At 42.6% G+C, this 21559-nt stretch overlaps 1 protein-coding gene across 7 annotated transcripts in view; it reads right to left on the minus strand.

Annotated features, from left to right (window-relative positions):
- Window positions 1–3115: 3115 nt before the first annotated feature.
- LOC109907711 (phosphatidylinositol 4-phosphate 5-kinase type-1 alpha) overlaps window positions 3116–21559 on the minus strand; it is a 30036-nt gene continuing 11592 nt past the window's right edge. For 5 of the 7 annotated variants that reach the window (XM_031793859.1, XM_031793861.1, XM_031793860.1 and 2 more), the window contains 12 exons: window positions 20857–20974; window positions 19851–20003; window positions 19313–19612; window positions 13021–13223; window positions 12570–12653; window positions 11856–11904; window positions 11692–11776; window positions 11251–11409; window positions 10949–11084; window positions 10754–10813; window positions 10572–10671; window positions 9222–9269 (listed from right to left, as the gene is read on the minus strand). In XM_031793859.1, the coding sequence (XP_031649719.1) occupies window positions 9246–9269; window positions 10572–10671; window positions 10754–10813; window positions 10949–11084; window positions 11251–11409; window positions 11692–11776; window positions 11856–11904; window positions 12570–12653; window positions 13021–13223; window positions 19313–19612; window positions 19851–20003; window positions 20857–20974 (1471 nt within the window). In that variant the 3' untranslated portion in view covers window positions 9222–9245. Of the gene's footprint in view, window positions 4552–9221; window positions 9270–10571; window positions 10672–10753; window positions 10814–10948; window positions 11085–11250; window positions 11410–11691; window positions 11777–11855; window positions 11905–12569; window positions 12654–13020; window positions 13224–19312; window positions 19613–19850; window positions 20004–20856; window positions 20975–21559 lie in introns of those variants that run through there. The other 2 variants (XM_031793862.1, XM_020505850.2) reach the window with 1 other exon arrangement.

A 21559-nucleotide genomic window follows, 5' to 3' on the forward strand; every position in this document is an offset into this window, starting at 1 on the left:
GCTGGGTTTCTGTACAGCACTTTGAGATATCAGCTGATGTACGAAGGGCTATATAAATAAATTTGATTTGATTTGACAGAAGAGGTTAACAGGAAATGTGATTGGTTGATGGCACCACATTTTAAAGATAAAGAAAGAGTGCCGCACAATCATAACACAATTTTTACACCTAGAGGCGCAATATCGTGAGACTACCATGAACGCTTGCGAAACAGACCAAACCGAAGTGAAACATTATTCCTTAGTTGTTCATTTTCTGGAAGGAAGAACATAGATTCGAGCCAATGTCTTAATTATTTATATTTAAGGAGTGTCTTTGATTTGACGGCCTACACATGAGCAGTTTGACGGGATGCCACCTTAAAACCGGATTTAAAGCATCCTGAAAACATCACCTACAAGTGTGTTCGGGGATTTCTGTAGACCAAATCATAATGTTTGTAAACAAAGCAGTTCCAGTGTTGTGCAGCCACAAAATGTAAGGAAATTAGGAAAGGGGGGGGGGGGGGGGGTGTAAAACACTACACGTTTCTTTAAATTGGTAGTTTGATTGCTTTGTTCATGGAGGAAATGCTAAATAGCTATAAAGGTAGTGGTTGGAGCTGACCTGTATGCTGGCCAGCGCCATCTATTGTTTTCTAAAATACATAGGCAGACAGCTCTAATTGCAATATTGGATAGATAGCCAATCTGTTCTATTCATGACAATAGCGACAATTCTCACAGTATTTTAACTTATCCAATCTTCACCCACAGTGAAGATTCTGAGATTTCCATACCCAACTACAACATTTTCCATCAAGATAGAACTGCCTAAGGGGGAGGAGTTGCAATCTACTCCAGAGATGGCCTGCAAAGTTCTGTCATACTTTCCAGGTCTATGCCCAAACACTTCGACCTTCTAATTTAAAAAATGAATCTCTCCAGAAATAAGTCTCACTGTTTTGCCCCCCCCCCCCCCCCCTAATTTCAAGCATTTCTCTACGGCTGGCCATGCTTTCCTCCTGAATACCCCTACCCCGGCCTCCCCAGCTTCTCTTTCACCCAAATCCAGATAGCAGATGTTCTGAAAGAGATGCAAAACCTGGACCTGTACAAATCAGCTGGGCTAGACAATCTGGACCCTCGCTTTCTAAAATGATCTGCCACCATTGTAGCAACCCCTATTACCAGTCTGTTCAACCTCTTTCGTATCGTCCGAGATCCCTAAAGATTGGAAAGCTGCCGCGGTCATCCCCCTCTTCAAAGGGAGTGACGCTCTAGACCCAAACTGTTATAGACCTATATCCATCCTGCCCTGCCTTTCTAAAGTCTTCGATAGCCAAGTTATTAAACAGATCACCGACCATTTCGAATCCCACCATACCTTCTCCGCTGTGCAATCTGGTTTTCGAGCTGGTGACGGCTGCACCTCAGCCACGCTCAAGGTACTAAACGATATCCTAACCGCCATTGATAAAAGACAGTATTGTGCAGCCGTCTTCATCGACCTGGCCAAGGCTTTCGACTCTGTCAATCACCGTATCAATCGGCAGACTCAACAGCCTTGGTTTCTCAAATGACTCCCTCGCCTCATTCACCAATGACTTCTCAGACAGAGTTCAGTGTCAAATCGGAGGGCCTGTTGTCCGGAACTCTGGCAGTCTCTACGGGGGTACCACAGGGTTCAATTCTCGGGCCAACTCTTTTCTCTGTATATATCAACGATGTCGCTCTTGCTGCGGGTGATTCCCTGATCCACCTCTACGCAGACGACATCATTCAGTATACATCTGGTCTTTTTTTAACTAACCTCCAAACAAGCTTCAATGCCATACAACACTCGTTCTGTGGCCTCCAACTGCCATTAAACGCTAGTAAAACCAAATGCGTGCTCTTCAACCGTTCGCTGCCTGCACCCGCCCGCCTGACTAGCATCAGAACTCTGGACGGTTCTGACTTAGAATATGTGGACAACTACAAATACCTAGGTATCTGGCTAGACTGTAAACTCTCCTTCCAGATTCATATTAAACATCTCCAATCCAAAATTAAATCTAGAATCGGCTTCTTATTTCGCAACAAAGCCTCCTTCACTCATGCTGCCAAACAGACCCTCGTAAAACTGACCATCCTTACCGATCCTCAACTTCGGCGATGTCATTTACAAAATAGCCTCCAACACTCTACTCAACAAATTGGATGCAGTCTATCACAGTGCCATCCATTTTGTCAACAAAGCCCCTTATACCACCCACCACTGCGACCTGTATGCTCTAGTCGGCTGGCCCTTGCTACATAGTCATCGCCAGACCCACTGCCTCCAGGTTATCTATAAGTCTATGCTAGGTAAAGCTCCGCCTTATCCCAGCTCACTGGTCACGATAACAACACTCACCCGTAGCATTTGCTCCAGCAGGTATATCTCACTGGTCATCCCCAAAGCCAACACCTACTTTGGGCCACCTTTCCATCCAGTTCTCTGCTGCCAATGACTGGAATGAATTGCAAAAATCGCTTGGCCTGCTATTTGTTCTATCCCTCTCAGCACTGCCTGGACTGCGCAAAAATGCAAATGCTTTCCGCATTATCATGCTGAAACATGAGGTGATGGCAGCGGATGAATGGCACAACAATGGGCCTCAGGATCTCGTCACAGTATCTCTGTGCATTCAAATTGCCATCGATAAAATGCAAGTGTTCGTTGTTTGTAGCTTTTGCCTACCTATACCATAATCCACCATGGGGCACTCTGTTTACAACATTGACATCAGCAAACCGCTCACCAACACGGCACCCGCCATACACGTGGTCTGTGGTTGTGAGGACGGTTGGATGTACTGCTAAATTCTCAAAAACGATGAAGGCTGCTTATGGTAGAGAAATTAACATTCAATTCTCTGGCAACAGCACTGGTGGACATTCCTGCATTCAGCATGCCAATTGCAAGCTCCCTCAAAACTTGAGACATCTGTGGTATTGTGTTGTGACAAAACTTCACATTTTAGAGTGGTATTTTGTCCCCAACACAAGGTGCACCTGTGTAATGATCATGCTGTTTAATCATCTTGTTGATATGCAACACCTGTCAGGTGGATGGATTATCTTGGCAAAGGACAAATGCTGACTAATAGGGTTTGTGCATATGGAACATTTCAGGGATCTTTTATTTCAGCTCATGAAACATGGGACCAACACTTTGCATGTCGCATTTATATTAGTGTTCAGTGTTCCTCTATGGCCGAACCTGTCATATTGTTTAAAATAACACCTTCGTCATTGGGGGATCAATGGAAAAATAAAAAGGGGACAACATTCCACACCTGAACCCTCAAGTATCACCTACAGAAGTGCTGTGGCTGCTTCCTGTTATAGAAAAAGGTAGGGATTATACATAGGAATTATAACGGTGTAAAATCCTTCTATATTGATTTTGGTTGTGGAATGAGTTATAAAAATGTATAGGGGATCATTAGAAGTATTCTTTCATACCCTAAAAATTATTCTGTTGAGAAACTATTTGTTGATCCTTGTATTATGTGCTTTTCCATAGTAAATTCATGTTCTATAAAAGGGGACACTGTTTCCAGACTGAGTCCCTCTGGCCCAACTGTCTCATGCCACGAAGCGCTAGCTAAGACCCATCTTTACACACCAGAAACTATAGGCCCTGCTGGCTTCATGCCCTAAAATACTTTCTTAATACTTTCTTAATACTTTCTTAATGGGTTTAACAAACACTGTACATTCTAGCCATTCCAGCATACACAGTGAGCTTGTGGAGCAAGGCCAAACATCTAAATATGTCACAGGGATTTTTTTTTTAAATTAAAAAATCTTTATAACAGTACTTCTGAACACCAATAGTGGCATTCTGTCATAGTGCCACAGTTTGGAATAAAATAATATATACCAATATAACGTAATGATAGTATAGTACGGGAAAGCTCAATATGGAAGATCTCCAGCAATCCAATTCACAGGCAGGATGAATGAATCACAAAAGGGAGAAACAGTCTTGACGCCATTTGGTCACTGTTGTGAAGGCTTGTTTAGCCTCTTCTCTTCTCACATAAGGCAACTTATTAAATGTAGCATGTCTACCATTGCCTCGACTATAACAATACTAGGAGTCTTAGTTTCAGAGATGTGCAGGTCCTGACAGAGGCACCCGTTCGGAGATGCAATGCACAACAACTACAACTTAGATGTACTGGTCTAATACACCACCAACTGTGGTCTAATAGAAAAGGCACCCATGCACTGTGACACAGTACTACCTAATCCCGTGCAGGGTTTGGAAAGTTCAAACAAGAAGGATCCCATCAATGGAATTTGGATGTATGGTCCCCATAATAGCATCTGGAGTGTGTAGCATTCCAAATGTAGTCCTCTTAGTCTTTCTTTTCTCTGTTTCCCTCCTTTACCTCTGTCGCATTATCCTTCCATTGTTTCTCTTTCATAAGGCCTTCAAAAAGTTTTTAATCTTACACTCATCCCATCCATTGACTTGCTTTGACCTAATTGTCCTCACATTACAGTCCATTTCAGTCTTTCACAGTAAATTGTTCACTGCAAAAAAAGAAAGAAAGAGGTTGATTAGATAAATTTCAAACCACAACAAAAAAAGAACTCCAGTTTGGCCTTTTCCCAGTCAATCATGGAACTTACCTTCAGAAGACAACACCTGTGTGCCATCTATGATTAGTATTTTCATTGTTTGGTACTGAGAGGTTGAGTTATTTCAGAGGTTGAGGCTAGGAGTGGGCGATATGGCCTAAACATAATTTTTCAAACTTATTAGGATCTTTAAATTTTCTCTCTAAATTTAGCTTTGTTGTACAATTAAAAGTTAAAATTCACTGAATTTCAAACAGTCAGCAATAATGTAATGACTTCAGGGTGCGTGAAATTAGGCTACATATAAGCCCCACTAATAATTTGATCAAACTAGTTTAACCTGCTTTTTTGCAATAAAATCACCCATCTGGCTTTCAAGTCTATGAAAACACAATTTTTGTTCCAAATTTGGTGTCTGAGTGTAAACAGTGGAAGAGGCAAAGCAAGCGGTTTCACTCACCAAAACCTGTCCAAAATTAGCACCATGCATTTTTATGGGCTTATTTTGGACCTAAGCTTGTCACCTGCCTTCCCGCCTTTGGGACAACAACTCCCATTGTTAGGGCAGAGACATGAGCATCTCATCATTAGGAGCGAATGACAAGACAGACATGAGAACAAGCGGACATAAACGCCCATAAAACTAAAATACAGGCATTTGGATTATTACGCAAAAACATACATTTAAATTAATCTGATATATCGTCCAGCCCTATGAGGTATTGAGAGCGTTACGGAATATTAGGATAGGTCTTAGGAGCATGATTATACACTACCACACTTCATTCCCAGGGGGGCAACAGCAACTGGGTTCAATTTGAACTGTCAAGCCTTGATAAAGCAGCCAAAATCATGTGGATCCCAACTTGAGAGCGAGCACCTCTCGGCTTGACAGTGTTTTGTTTTAGTTAGTTTTGTAAATATGCATTTTGGTCGCCCTTTTGAACAACAAACTGTGGAGCTGGCCCTGGATCCAGGTAAGTTTGCTGTCTCCTGAGCACATGTACATTAGTGTTGCAAGGTATACCGAAACGTATGTACTTTTTCGACACTAGAATATGAAAAACTGTTCCGTACTAGAATGTTACTTTCTGTCTCACGTCGTCTACCGATTGAGGAAAAAGTCCATCAGCGCAGCCAATGTCCCCGTACATTGCAAGAGCACCATGCCTGCTCCACTTAACCATAGCTAGCTCTAGCCTGCCATGAGGAACCACTGAACTCACTGGGAGTCTGGTTCTGCCACAGGGTCTGCAGCCCAATCAGTTAGATTTTTTATTTTTTTATTTAACCTTTATTTAACTAGGCAAGTCCGTTAAGAACAAATTATTATTTACAATGACGGCCTACTCCGGCCAAACCCGGACGATTCTGGGCCAATTGTGCTCCACCCTATGGGACTCCCAATCATGGCGGGATGTGATACAGCCTGGATTGCACACTCCCTCAAAACTTGCGACATTTGTGGCACTGTTGTGTGACTAAACTGCACATTTTAGTGCCCTTTTATTGTCCCCAGCGCAAGGTGCACCTGTTTAATGATCATGCGGTTTACATCCGTTTTTGTACCCCTGTCAGGTGGATGTATTATTATTATTATTATGGATGTATGCTCTCAGAGGATGTGTTGGTAACATTCCTTATTCATGGCTGTGTTCTTAGGCAAAATTGTGAGTGAGCCTTGGCTGAGAAGCAACCTCACACAAATCAAATTTTATTTGTCACATACACATGGTTAGCAGATGTTAATGTGAGTGTAGCGAAATGCTTGTGCTTCTAGTTCCGACAATGCAGTAATAACGAACAAGTAATCTAACTAACAATTCCAAAAAACTACTGTCTTATACACAGTGTAAGGGGATAAAGAATATGTACATAAGGATATATGAATGAGTGATGGTACAGAGCAGCATAGGCAAGATACAGTAGATGATATCGAGTACAGTATAACATATGAGATGAGTATGTAAACAAAGTGGCATAGTTAAAGTGGCTAGTGATACATGTATTACATAAGGATGCAGTAGATGATATAGAGTACAGTATATACGTATGCATATGAGATGAATAATGTAGGGTAAGTAACATTATATAAGGTAGCATTGTTTAAAGTGGCTAGTGATATATTTACATCATTTCCCATCAATTCCCATTATTAAAGTGGCTGGAGTTGAGTCAGTGTCATTGACAGTGTGTTGGCAGCAGCCACTCAATGTTAGTGGTGGCTGTTTAACAGTCTGATGGCCTTGAGATAGAAGCTGTTTTTCAGTCTCTCGGTCCCAGCTTTGATGCACCTGTACTGACCTCGCCTTCTGGATGACAGCGGGGTGAACAGGCAGTGGCTCAGGTGGTTGATGTCCTTGATGATCTTTATGGCCTTCCTGTAGCATCGGGTGGTGTAGGTGTCCTGGAGGGCAGGTAGTTTGCCCCCGGTGATGCATTGTGCAGACCTCACTACCCTCTGGAGAGCCTTACAGTTGAGGGCGGTGCAGTTGCCATACCAGGCGGTGATACAGCCCGCCAGGATGCTCTCGATTGTGCATCTGTATAAGTTTGTGAGTTCTTTTGGTGACAAGCAATTTCTTCTGAGGTTGAAGAGGCGCTGATGCGCCTTCTTCACGATGCTGTCTGTGTGAGTGGACCAATTCAGTTTGTCTGTGATGTGTATGCCGAGGAACTTAAAACTTGCTACCCTCTCCACTACTGTTCCATCGATGTGGATAGGGGGGTGTTCCCTCTGCTGTTTCCTGAAGTCCACAATCATCTCCTTAGTTTTGTTGACGTTGAGTGTGAGGTTATTTTCCTGACACCACACTCCGAGGGCCCTCACCTCCTCCCTGTAGGCCGTCTCGTCATTGTTGGTAATCAAGCCTACCACTGTTGTGTCATCCGCAAACTTATTGATTGAGTTGGAGGCGAGCGTGGCCACGCAGCAGTGGGTGAACAGGGAGTACAGGAGAGGGCTCAGAACGCACCCTTGTGGGGCCCCAGTGTTGAGGATCAGCGGGGAGGAGATGTTGTTGCCTACCCTCACCACCTGGGGGCGGCCCGTCAGGAAGTCCAGTACCCAGTTGCACAGGGCGGGGTCGAGACCCAGGGTCTCGAGCTTGATGACGAGCATGGAGGGTACTATGGTGTTGAATGCCGAGCTGTAGTCGATGAACAGCATTCTCACATAGGTATTCCTCTTGTCCAGATGGGTTAGGGCAGTGTGCAGTGTGGTTGAGATTGCATCGTCTGTGGACCTATTTGGGCGGTAAGCAAATTGGAGTGGGTCTAGGGTGTCAGGTAGGGTGGAGGTGATATGGTCCTTGACTAATCTCTCAAAGCACTTCATGATGACGGAAGTGAGTGCTACGGGGCGGTAGTCGTTTAGCTCAGTTACCTTAGCTTTCTTGGGAACAGGAACAATGGTGGCCCTCTTGAAGCATGTGGGAACAGCAGACTGGTATAGGGATTGATTGAATATGTCCGTAAACACACCGGCCAGCTGGTCTGCGCATGCTCTGAGGGGGCGCGGCTGGGGATGCCGTCTGGGCCTGCAGCCTTGCGAGGGTTAACACGTTTAAATGTCTTACTCACCTCGGCTGCAGTGAAGGAGAGACCGCATGTTTTCGTTGCAGGCCGTGTCAGTGGCACTGTATTGTCCTCAAAGCGGGCAAAAAAGTTATTTAGTCTGCCTGGGAGCAAGACATCCTGGTCCGTGACTGGGCTGGATTTCTTCCTGTAGTCCGTGATTGACTGTAGACCCTGCCACATGCCTCTTGTGTCTGAGCCGTTGAATTGAGATTCTACTTTGTCTCTGTACTGGCGCTTAGCTTGTTTGATAGCCTTGCGGAGGGAATAGCTGCACTGTTTGTATTCGGTCATGTTACCAGACACCTTGCCCTGATTAAAAGCAGTGGTTCGCGCTTTCAGTTTCACACGAATGCTGCCATCAATCCACGGTTTCTGGTTAGGGAATGTTTTAATCGTTGCTATGGGAACGACATCTTCAACGCACGTTCTAATGAACTCGTCTCAGGATGAATGGTCTCAGGATGCTTTACTGTTGGCATGACACAAGACTGATGGTAGCGCTCTCCTTGTCTTCTCCGGACAAGCTTTTTTCTGGATGCCCCAAACAATCGGAAAGGGGATTCAGAGAAAATGACTTTACCCCAGTCCTCAGCATTCTAATCCCTGTACCTTTTGCAGAATATCAGTCTGTCCCTGATGTTTTTCCTGGAGAGAAGTGGCTTCTTTGCTGCCCTTCTTGACCCCAGGCCATCCTCCAAAGTCTTCGCCTCACTGTGCGTGCAGATGCACTCACACCTGCCTGCTGCCATTCCTGAGCAAGTGGTGCCCCGATCCCGCAGCTGAATCAACTTTAGGGACGGTCCTGGCGCTTGCTGGACTTCCTTGGGGGCCCTGAAGCCTTCTTCACAACAATTGAACCGCTCTCCTTGAAGTGCTTGATGATCCGATAAATGGTTGATTTAGGTGCAATCTTACTGGCAGCAATATCCTTGCCTGTGAAGCCCTTTTGTGCAAAGCAATGATGACGGCACATGTCTCCTTGCAGGTAACCATGGCTGACAGAGGAAGAACAATGATTCCAAGCACCACCCTCCTTTTGAAGCTTCCAGTCTGTTATTCAAACTCAATCAGCATGACAGAGTGATCTCCACCTGTGTTAACGAGAGAATCACTGACATGTCAGCTGGTCCTTTTGTGGCAGGGCTGAAATGCAGTGGAAATGTTATTTTGGGATTCAGTTCATTTGCATAGCAAAGAGGGACTTTGAAATTAATTGCAATTCATCTGATCACTCTTCATAACATTCTGGAGTCTATGCAAATTTCCATCATACAAACTGAGGCAGCAGACTTTTGGCCACGATATACACAGTCGTGGCCAAAAATATTGGTACCCTTTGCACTTTTTTCAGATAATGCACAATTTCTTCCAGAAAACTTTTGAAATTAAAACATATTTTGGTATCCACATAGGTCTTTGGTATGTAGTTGAACAAAAATAAATACATCTGAATAATTTACTAAATCTTAGCCAATTCCACAAAGAAATCCTAAAATGGCCCAAACAATATTATTGGCACCTTCTACAAGCAGGTGATTCTCATTTACTTTGGAATTGAACTAATCTATGGTGAGTTGAAGGTGCCTGCAGTAAAAATCACATATTCAACCAATAGAGAAAAGGACTCATTCTTCTGTTTTGTGTCACTGTGTGGACCACAATGAGCATGGACAAAAGAAAGGAAACCAGATAATTATCTGAGGAGGTCAGAATAGTGACCTTGATGTTCCTGTTTCCACCGTAAGTAATGTTATCAAGAAGTTTAAGCCACATGCCACTGTAGCAAACCTCCCTGGATGTGGCCGCAAGGGAACTTGATGGAAGACTGCAGTGAAGGATTGTTCGAATGGTGGAGAAAGTGTGACAGGTTAAAGGAAATATTCATAGCCTGTTATCCATTAAAAAGTATTAGTAAGTTCATAGTATGTGAGGATCTTAAAACATCTAAGGTTAAAAAGATGCATTCAGTATTAGTTGATAGAGATTGATAACATTCAAATAAATTGTGTTAAAGTTCAAATCTGTCAAAGGGTACGAATTGTGAGAGTAAACGTCGTGATTTGACCTCATTGACCATCAGATGCAGGTACCATCAGTCCAGTAAAATAAAAAAAAGCTAACTTCAATTCATGCTCCACAGTGCCTCACAAGTGCTAAACCAACTGATCTATTTTCTTATCAACTGTTTGTGTGAGGTTAATGTAAAAAAAAAGCAGTAGATCTCAGCTTGCTTTTTGACTGCGAAAGTGATCTTGTCTCAGAATAGGTTGGTGACCACTGCACTAGGCCATCCATGGAATGAGTTTGACCCCCCAGGGTTAAGGTATTGAGTATTTTCATTGTTAGACATTGATAGGTTGAGGTATTGACAGGTTAACGTATCGCATACTTACATAACAGCTGCTTGTCTGAGGAACTATGTCACTGAGTGAGATGACGTCACATCCACCGATGCACTCATCAACTGACGACACTGAGGTCACTGCTTCAAAACTGAGGACGAGATATAATTTGTTTGTGTGTAGAGCATATACCTTATAGTGGAAAGGTCTGGGAATGCATTTCCCTTCTTTACCTTTTGGGGGTGCTAGTGTCCTCTGTACTGGCTGCCTCATGGACCTCCTCTCCCACAGATCTGTGAGAGGACAGATTAATAAACACATGATTCAACCATATAAACATGACACAGATGTGATGCAGTGATGAGACCATGGGAAATTACTCAATACAACAGTATAACAAGACAGCTTGGCGAAAGACACAAACAAACCTGACGGAGAGAGCTGTGGTAGCGAGCTTCGAGCTTCCCAACAAGGAATTGAAGAGGGTTGTTTCAACAGAGTTACTGGTGACAACATCATGTGTGGGGGTATTTGGTGGTATGTCAGGGCATCCTGACTGTACCACTGGGAGGAGGGACAACACATTAATCATTTGTTTTGTAAAAGGTGTCAACCACTAATACGTGCTCTCAACTGCAACTTCCAATGACAACTATATCCTTAATAAATTTATAAAATCACATTAAAGTTCTTCCAAAACCCTCCCTCCCTTCCTCCTCCCATTGCTCACTGCTGACTCCCTCAGTCTCTGTACTTTGGGAGTGTGGGACTCCTAGGCTGCTGCTACTGCTGGGCTGGGGGAATGGAAAGGGTCTGGAGCTTGCAGTGTTGGCCCTCCGTAAGCCTCCCTGGGTCCCCACTCGGTTCTTCTTTGACGGGGATGTCTTCACTGGAGGGGAAATGGAGAGGAAGGAGTGGTGAGAGGACTGCTACTCTGGCTGAGTTCCGATTCTCTACCCTTCTCAACAAGTGTGCACTCGCTCACGCCCCATTACGCATTTAAAAGCATTGTATTGGTGCAAGCATGGCTGGAAGGAGTTTCCACCGTAATCCACACAATAGTTAATTCCTTATCAATACATGACGGGGAGTGCACACTTCTAGAGAAGGGTAGAGAATCAGGATGCAGCCATTGTGTAGAGGTTTTGTAGAGTAACACTCAAGCGCTTACATGGAATCTTCTTGAAGACTGTGTTGCACATGAATTTCTGAAAGCGGTCAGCGTAGAAACCTGGTCTGTGCACTGACACTGTATCCTGGAAGAAAGAGGGTTTTAAAATACCAGATAGCTTATGAAAAAGGTCACCACAGAGGATAGTGTGTCTGAACTCTTACCCCATCATGGACCAGAGCTTTCCAGGAGTGCTCGATCTTCTTCACAAACCTGACCAAACACAAGACATGGGTTGCTTACTATAGACCAGGGTTGGAGTCACTTGCAATTTAATTCCAGTCAATACAGGAAGTAAAACCAAATTCCAATTCTTCCCAATTGAAAAACATTGAAGAGAACTGGAATCAGTATACTTGCTGAATTTACTGAAATTGAATTGACCAACCGTGCTATCAACCTAATCAATTCCTCCAGGACTCTGCAGCGTTTTTTGGCGATAGTTGTGGGCCAAAATTATTCATTTTGCAGAGGCAATTCAGATATTCAGCTAGGCAATTTGCAATGATTTTGTCCAATTTGTCACAAATGGGCTGACGGGGGAAAACATTTAACGTGTTGTTTGATTGAACCATTTTATGATGTAAAAGAGTGGCTATTGGTTAAAACTGAGAGCCCTCTTTGTGGTGCGGTGATCGGACAGTTATATAAGTTGACCGTTTTATTCAGTAATAGTGCGGTGATTGGTCAAAATTGCAAGTCCTCGCATAAAATGCAGAGAATTGTGGATTTTGAAAAAACTCTTGCGATTGCAGAATTGCACATTCCTGGAGGGACAGCCTAATGTATTCAAAGTCTCACACATACTTCAGACAGACACAAATGCAGACAAAATTATTAATATACCACTACGTACAATAAGAGCAGTAGTTCGTTACCTGTAGGACTGCAGAATGTCGATTATACCAATGTACACCAGCATCCTCTTGCCCTTGGAATTGCGTGCTGGAATACCTCCCATGCTACAAGGACATAGAGAATACATGAACTAACAAACATATCATCATCATCAGCCTAAAATACATATCCTATTACTTCAGATACGTTACGTCTGTGAGAAGTGTCGTTTCAGGTGTAAATGTATCCCCCCCCCCCACCCCTATATTATTTATTTTCTGTACATAGTATATATAAGATACAGTATATCATGACTGATTTCAAATCATTCTATTGACTATTATTGAGTAATATATCAGTATTGTTGTTGATCTCACTCCAAACTTGAAGATTTGTCTAATGATCAAATTGAGATCTGTAGCGGACATACAAGGTAACCAATCACTGGCCTTGTTTACACTCCTGAAACAAAAGAGAATGCATAATACTCACTTGTCCTCAGTGTCCACTGCTCCCTTGCCGTGCGCCTCTCCTTGGATGGCCTCTATGGCAGTGCAGTAGAGGGACTTTTGGCCCTGAGACGGTGGGGGCCTCTGGTCGGCCACCTCCTCTCCAGCCCGCTCCCGGGCCGCCTGCTCCAGGTTGTGGATCCCCACCAGCATGCTGTAGTCCATGATCTTAAAGCTCTGTAGCAGCTACATGGGATAAAGGAGTCAGGACTAGGGCTGTTGCGGTGACCGTATTACCACCACACTGGCAGTCATGACCGCAGTCAAATTCCGTGTCACGGTAATCTCCTCTTATGCACTCTGGACATGAGTTGGTAGTACCCAACTCACTAACTACCAACAGGCCGCTGATGGCCTGGTACTCAGTGCTCGATTGTTCCTCTAACCACTGAGATCAATGCAAATGAAAATCACATCAAAACAGTATCATGCTTTTAAAACTCACTGTTAGGCTACATTTCATTCATTACCTCACCATGATCAATTTGAAGAAAGAAGCTCAACAACAGGTTGAAACTGAGTGGAAAACATGGTTGTGGGTGTTGTTTCAGAGCCAAACAACGAAATGGACAGTGCTTTCTAAGGTGATGATTAATTCAAAGCATTTAAGACGTTGCATGTAGAACACCCATATTAGAGCTTATACAGTGCATTCGGAAAGTAAATCAGACCCCTTCCCTTTTTCCACATTGTTACGTTACAGCCTTATCCCCCCTTAATCTACACACTATACCCCATAATGACAATGCAAAAACGAGTTGACATTTTTGCAAATGTATTACACATTTTTTAAAAGGTACCTTATTTACACAAGTATTCAGACCCTTTGCTATGAGACTCGAAATTGAGCTCCTGTTTCCATTAATCATTCTTGATCTTTCTACAACTTGATTGGAGTCCACTTGTGGTAAATTCAATTGACAAGATTTGGAAAGGCACACTCCTGTCTATATAAGGTCCCACAGTTGACAGTGCATGTCAGAACAAGAACCAAGCCATGAGGTTGAAGGAATTGTCTGTAGATCTCTGAGACAGGATTGTGTCGAGGCACAGATCTGGGGAAGGGTACCAAAAAAGGTCTGCAGCATTGAAGGTCCCCAAGAACACAGCGGCCTCCATTATTCTTAAATGGATGAAGTTTGGAACCACCAAGACTCTTCCTAGAGCTGGCCGCCCGGTAAAATTGAGCAATCGGTGGAGAAAGGCCTTGGTCAGTGAGGTGACAGAGCTCCAGAGTTCATCTGTGGAGATGGGAGAACATTCCAGAAGGACAACCGTTGCAGCACACCACCAATCTGGCAGTTACGGTAGCGTGGCAGACAGAAGCCACTCCTCAGTAAAAAGGTACATGACAGCCCGCTTGGAGTTTGCCAAAAGGCACCTAAAGGACTCTCAGAACATGAGAAACAAGATTCTCTGGTCTGATGAAACCAAGATTGAACTATTTGGACTGAATGCCAAGTTTCTTGATGAAACCAGGCACCATCCCTACTGTGACGCATGGTGGTGGGTATGTGTTACAGAGACGGGACAGGGAGACTAGTCAGGATAGCGGAAAAGAGAAATGAATGAATGATCCTTGATGAAAATCTGCCCCATAGCGCTCAGGACCTCAGACTGGGACGAACGTTCACCCTCCAACAGGACAACGACCCTAAGCACACAGCTCAGACAAAGGAGTGACTTCAGGACAAGTCTCTTGAATGTCCTTGAGTGGCCCAGCCAGAGCCCGGACTTCAACCCTATCGAACATCTATGGCGAGAATAGCTGTGCAGCAACGCTCTCCATCCAACCTGACAGAGCTTGAGCGGTTCTGCACAAAATAAATGGGAGAAACTCCCCAAATACAGGTGTGCCAAGCATGTAGCGTCATAACCAAGAAGACTTGAGGCTGTAATCGCTGCCAAATATTTATGCATACTGGATGGACTGGTTACCTCATGCTACGCTACAAACTTTCTGTCCATGAGTCAGAGAGAACGTATAGGAACTATGGCAATGCTGTGCAGGGCGGCTTACAATTATAGTGAATTTGATTTTGAATAATATGGCTTTTATATTTTCATAACTATCAGCCTGACAATTTTATTTTACCTTTATTTAACTAGGTAAGTCAGTTAAGAACAAATTATTATTTTCAATGACGGCCTAGGAACAGTGGGTTCCTAACTGCCTTGTTTAGGGGCAAAACGACAGATTTGTACCTTGTCAGCTCGGGGATTTGATCTGGCAACCTTTCGGTTACTAGTCCAACGCTCTAACGACTAGGCTACGCTGCCACCCCAATACCTTTAGCTACAGAATATCTCACTACCATACGTTTCCGTCTCCTTCATTCCTTTCTCGAGCGCGCAGAGATAGAGGCTGTCAGTTGAAATATGTTTCATTGTGAAAACATGTCACAATCGATGTTCCCAAACAGATTTCACCATTAAGCATTGGATAGCTGCAAGAACATGGTTAGAAAGCCCGTGGCATACAGTTTGGGCGGAATATCACCTGTTGCGCAAAGGAAGGCTGCGTGCTCCTCAAGCACAGTGGTTAATGCGTAAAGTGAAATAAGTGTTCTTATAAGGCCAGACATTTCTCAATGCAATCCCGTGTGAAAGCAGAGTTTTGATGGCTGCCACTAAAAAGAGGAGGATCCAAGCTGCTATTATACTTATTTCTCAGCTGCTCTGCTATAAAACCGAGTGGCCTCCACTTGGTATTCGTGTGCATACAGATTACATGTATTTTTCCCCCTGCACTTGTTCTTACCCATTTCATAAAGGGACATTCTAAATCAAAACACATTTTTCATATTAGTTAAAGACAAGATTCAATTGAGAATAGTCTGATTAGTGAAAATATGATCATTTGAGAGAACAGGGTGTGCAGCCTGCAGCAAGGAACAGAGTGCAAGCTTTTGTGACTTTTCAAATAGTCAATAGCCTGTAGTCGCATCATGCAGCCCATATCTGTTTTGATCTCTAAGACATTCTAAGGATTGTATACTACATTTGCCAAATAACTAAATCTAGTGTATAGGACCGGTTTCAAATGATACATTACACTCAACATAGCCACTCACTCTGGAATGGGAAAAATATAATTTTATTCAGCTACGTTCAATTATATTATTCTTACAATAAAATAATGCCACAGGACTTAAGCATATCTTGTCTGCTAATTTAACTAGCCTACAGCCTATGGCATGGCACATAGTCTGATAACATACAGTAAAATGACTGATATTGGGTTCTTCTGAAATACATTTTAACATTTTTTCCTCATGTTTCTTTAGACCTGCCTAAAATAAATAATGTGATGGTTATATATTAAATGGGTTTATTCAACTTTTTAAAATGTAGATATTCCAAAGGCATGCATCAGAGGCTTGTATACCGGCAGCCCTGGAGATGGTAAACATGTTTATGTTCATTAATGGTCAATTACCATGAGACAAGCAGGCATTTGCATGACAGTAAATGTCTGACAAAATGTCATGACCGCCACAGCCCTAGTCAGTACTCAGAAGAATTTTGAGTACCAATTTAGGATCAAGTTAGCATTTTAGATTAAAAGGAATAAGATTACATGGACAAAGGGGACTCCATTCTAGAACTACACTCCTACTCTGAGATGTGCAACTAGATAACTTTTTATTTTTTACTCTAGACCACCTTTACACCACACACGGAGACGCTTACAAAGCTATCCCACGCTCTCTATTTGACAAATCTGACCATAGTTATATCCTCCTGATTCCTGTTTACAAGCAAAAACTAAAGAAAGAGGTACTAGTGATTCGCACAAAACAGAAGTGGTCAGATGACGCAGATGCTATGCAACAGTACTGTATTGCTAGCACAAACTGGAATATGTTCCGGGATTCACACGATGACCTTGTCAGCTCCCAAGTGGCGCAGTGGTCTCCCAAGTGGCGCAGTGGTCTAAGACACTGCATCTCAGTGCAAGAGGCTGCATCACATCCGACCGTGATTGGGAGTCGCATAGGGCAGCGCACAATTGGCCCAGCGTCGTCCGGGTTTGGCCGTCATTGGAAATAAGAATTTTTCTTAACTGACTTATATATTTGAATTATTTAACTAGATATATATATATATTATTTTTTTGATTTGTTTAACACCTTTTTGGTTACTATATGACTCCATTTGTGTCATTTCATAGTTTTGATGTCTCCACTATTATTCTACAATGTAGAAAATAGTAAAAATAAAGAAAAAACCCTTGAATGAGTAGGTGTGTCCAAACGTTTGACTGGTACTGTACATATTATTACCTCAATTACTTCGACTATAACCTGTACCTCCACACATTGACTCGGTACCGGTTCCACCTGTATATAGCATCGTATTGATTTGTGTCATTTTTTTTTGTTTCTTCAGCTTATTTTATACCAAATATTTTTTACTTAAAAAAACTGCACTGTTGTATTTGGCGCATGTGACAATACAATTGGATTCGTTTTCCTAAAAAAGTGAACCCGTTAAACGCTGAGTGGTTAAACAGTTGTTTTGCCTGTTAACCCCCCATGAAAGCTACAGTTCTTGTCTTTTTGGAAATCGACTTACATTTTGAAACCAAAATATACTTAGCGTAGTATACAATATTAAACGTTGTTTATAAAATGCCACGAGACGGCGTCAGAGTTTGAGGTTAAATACACTTTGTGTTTCGTTTCCTTGCCACGATACTAACAAGTATCAGAATTAGAGGTTGCTCGATTAATCGGCATGGCCGATTAATTAGGGCCGATTTCAAGTTGTTTTCATAACAAATCGGTAATCGGCATTTTTGGACGCCGAATATATTGTATTCCATGAGGAAACTGCGTGGCAGGCTGACCACCTGTTACGCGAGTGCAGCAAGGAGCTAGTTGCTAGCTAGCATTAAACTTATCTTATAAAAAACAATCTTCACATAATCGCTAGTTAACTACACATGGTTGATGATATTACTAGGTTAACTAGCTTGTCCTGTTGGAACCAGACAATTACAACTTACAATTACAGCTTGTCCCATATAATCAATGCGGTGCCTATTAATTTATCATTGAATTACAGCCTACCGCGCCAAACGAAGGATGATTTAACAAAAGACCATTCGCGAAAAAAGCACAGTCGTTGCACGATTGTACCTAACCATAAACATCAATGCCTTTTTTAAAATCAATACATAGAACTATATTTTTTTTTAAACCTGAATATTTAGTTAAAAGAAATTCATGTTAGCAGGCAATATTAACTAGCGAAATTGTTTCACTTCTCTTGCGTTCATTGCACGCAGAGTCAGGGTATATGCAGCAGTTTGGGCCGCCTGGCTCGTTGCGAGCTAATTATGACATAACATTGAAGGTTGTGCAATGTAACAAATATTTAGACTTAGGGTTGCCACCCGTTCAATAAAATACGGAACAGTTCCGTATTTCACTGAAAGAATAAACATTTTAGTTTCGAAATCATAGTTTCCGGATTTGCCCATATTAATGCCCCTAAGGCTCGTATTTCTGTGTTTATTATAATTAAGTCTACGATTTGATATTTGACACAGCAGTCTGACTGAGCGGTGGTAGGCGGCAGCAGGCTCGTAAACATTCATTCAAACTTTACTGTATTTACCAGCAGCCCTTAGCAATGCTTGATTCACACACTGTTTATGACTTCAAGTCTATCAACTCCTGAGATTAGGCTGGCAATACTATTAGAACATCCAAAAGTTAAAGGTATATGAAATACAAATGGTATAGAGAGTCGACGCGTCATAATTCCTATAATAACTACAACCTAAAACTTCTTAACCCCAAATATTGAAGAACTGGGAATATTGAACCACCAGCTTTCATATGTTCTCATGTTCTGGAGCAAGGAACTTAACCGTTAGCTTTTTTACATGGCACATATTGCACTTTTACTTTCTTCTCCAACACTGTGTTTTTGCATTATTTAAACCAAATTGAGCATGTTTCATTATTTATTTGAGACAAAATAGATTTTATTCATGTATTATATTAAGTTAAAATAAGTGTTCATTGTTCATTCAGTATTGTTGTAATTGTCATTATTACAAATATATATATATATATATATGAAATAAAATTTAAATAAAACCAGCTGATTAATCGGTATCGGCTTTTTGGGGTCCTCCAATAATCGGTATTGGAAAAACATAATCGGTTGACCTCTAATCACAATACTGGTATTGTCCCGGCCCTAAAATACACACCACCACCCACAAACACCTCTACAGACCCATTCTCCCTCCCTCTCACCAGGCAGTCTCTCTGGATGGTCTTGCTGAGGGCGTTGTAATTGTCTGGTTCCAACAGAAGACCATCGGGAAGGTCCTGGATGAAGTCCAGATCCTTGAACGTGGGCACAGCCCTTTCTCGCTCCTTGGCCGAGGCTCGTCTCTTATAGGTGGAGCCCTTCATGTCGTACTTGAGGTGCATGCGCACGGCGCGCGGGAGCAGGTTGTTCATGACAACAATGCGGATGTTCTTTCCCCCTGCCTGGATGCAGTAGAGACCGTAGAACTTTGGCAGCAAGGTTCGCTTGTTCTGGTTCAGGTTCTAGAGAGCGAGTGGAGGGGAAAGGATTGGGATCCAACTATGTCAATCAAATCCACTCATAGCATAGAATACAACACACGCAATAAATCAGGAAACATTCAGGACAAAGATTGAATTGTGCAGCAACTACTAGGTCAACTTGGTAACTCAAAAGGACAAAACATAGGGTACACAATGGATCATCACACAGACACACACACTATAGCATGCACAGGCGTACCCACACTCACTCTCTTACCATGAAGTAGCCAGGCAATAGTTTCTGTAAGAACTCAGCCTCTTTGTGCTGCACAGTCTTAATGATGAACTCGTCATCGCTGGAGACGTAGAACAGAGATCCGCTGGCTCCAGAGTTGGACAGCTCAATCAGTTCCTCGTTACACAGCGAGTACTGCAACAAAAACAGTACTCATTATTTGTTACCATCAAACTTATATTAATAGGCCAGGAGTCTATTTAATTAAATCACTGGACACAACTGGAACTTAGAGACAGGCTTCTATTTCCGTAATAATTCATTGTTAAATCCTGCATTTTGAATACATTTCCTGCACTAATGTGTTATCATCTAGACACAGTGTCACATTCTCGTCTTTAGTATGCCTCTATTTTGAGAAAAATAATACTGATTATCCTCGTTGACTGTGCATTTTCTGCAGTTCTTACTTTTGCCACTAGAGGGCGATCAGCCAATTTCTGGGGGTCTGTGCTCCGAAGTTGTTGACTTTTGTGTTTGCCAGCAAGCTAGCAGCCGCTGTTAGCTAGCTAGCAGCCGCTGTTAGCTAGCTAGCAGCCGCTGTTAGCTAGCTAGCAGCCGCTGTTAGCTAGCTAGCAGCCGCTGTTAGCTAGCTAGCAGCCGCTGTTAGCTAGCTAGCAGCCGCTGTTAGCTAGCTAGCAGCCGCTGTTAGCTAGCTAGCAGCCGCTGTTAGCTAGCTAGCAGCCGCTGTTAGCTAGCTAGCTAGCAGCCAATGCCTAGCAGTTTTTTACTGGCAATAAAACAGATGATTGCAATCATTTCTTGGAGTCACTAGTGAATTATGTAATGCAACAAATCAACCGTTAAACCATGTAAAAAATGAATGCCATCCTCTTAAATTAATTTACCAGGCGTTTATTTGAAATACCTGCTGTTGCCCGGCTATTAAAAAAGGGGACTGGGCTTTCAACTGACATTTTTACGGTAGGTAAATAGACCATTCCACTTCCAGTATTGCCTTTCAAGGTGGGTTGAGAGAGTGTAGTACCAGGTAATCGTCTGGTCGGATACCAAACATCTCCCTGAAGTAGCGGAAGGCGATGGGAGCGTAGGTCTTGAACCTAAAGTCACTGTAGTGGTGGGCTGGGGTCAGGTTACTGCCCTCACTAAAGACAAATTGAGGAGTGTGATTAATACATCAAGTGACTGCAGACAAAGAACATGAACTTACATAAACACAATTCTATACTTGTTAAGAATGCAAAATTAAAGCAGAGGAGAACATTAAGGGATAATCAACGAGAGGCTATGCATTCTTTGGAAAATAATGAACAGAGTGGGAGGTATGTTCCACGACCCGCTAACAGAGTGGAACTAACCTTCCACGGAGTTGCATTATTTTCCAGAAAGCGCATAGGGCCACGAGTTGAATACCCCTTTGAATATCATGGCTATAATTTAACACATTTGCCGCTAGAAATGTGTTCAACATCCACTGAAGTAGCTAGCAAGTTTACTAAATAGCTATAGTATTTGCCTTGGTAAACAAACAGAATTGCTAGTTTAGCTAACCAAACCATGAATCCTAGCTTGCTATTATGAAAATAAAATTCAACAATGCCAATGTTTTCAATTTGACTTTTGCTTTCAAAAGTAGCTCAAACAGGGTATGTAAGAATGAACTATAGCCATTGAATTCTACCGTGCAAATATACCATGCGTTATAGGGAAATAATGCAAGCTCTAGAATG

Source organism: Oncorhynchus kisutch, linkage group LG17 (assembly GCF_002021735.2).
Source record: "Oncorhynchus kisutch isolate 150728-3 linkage group LG17, Okis_V2, whole genome shotgun sequence".
Lineage (NCBI taxonomy): Eukaryota > Metazoa > Chordata > Actinopteri > Salmoniformes > Salmonidae > Oncorhynchus > Oncorhynchus kisutch.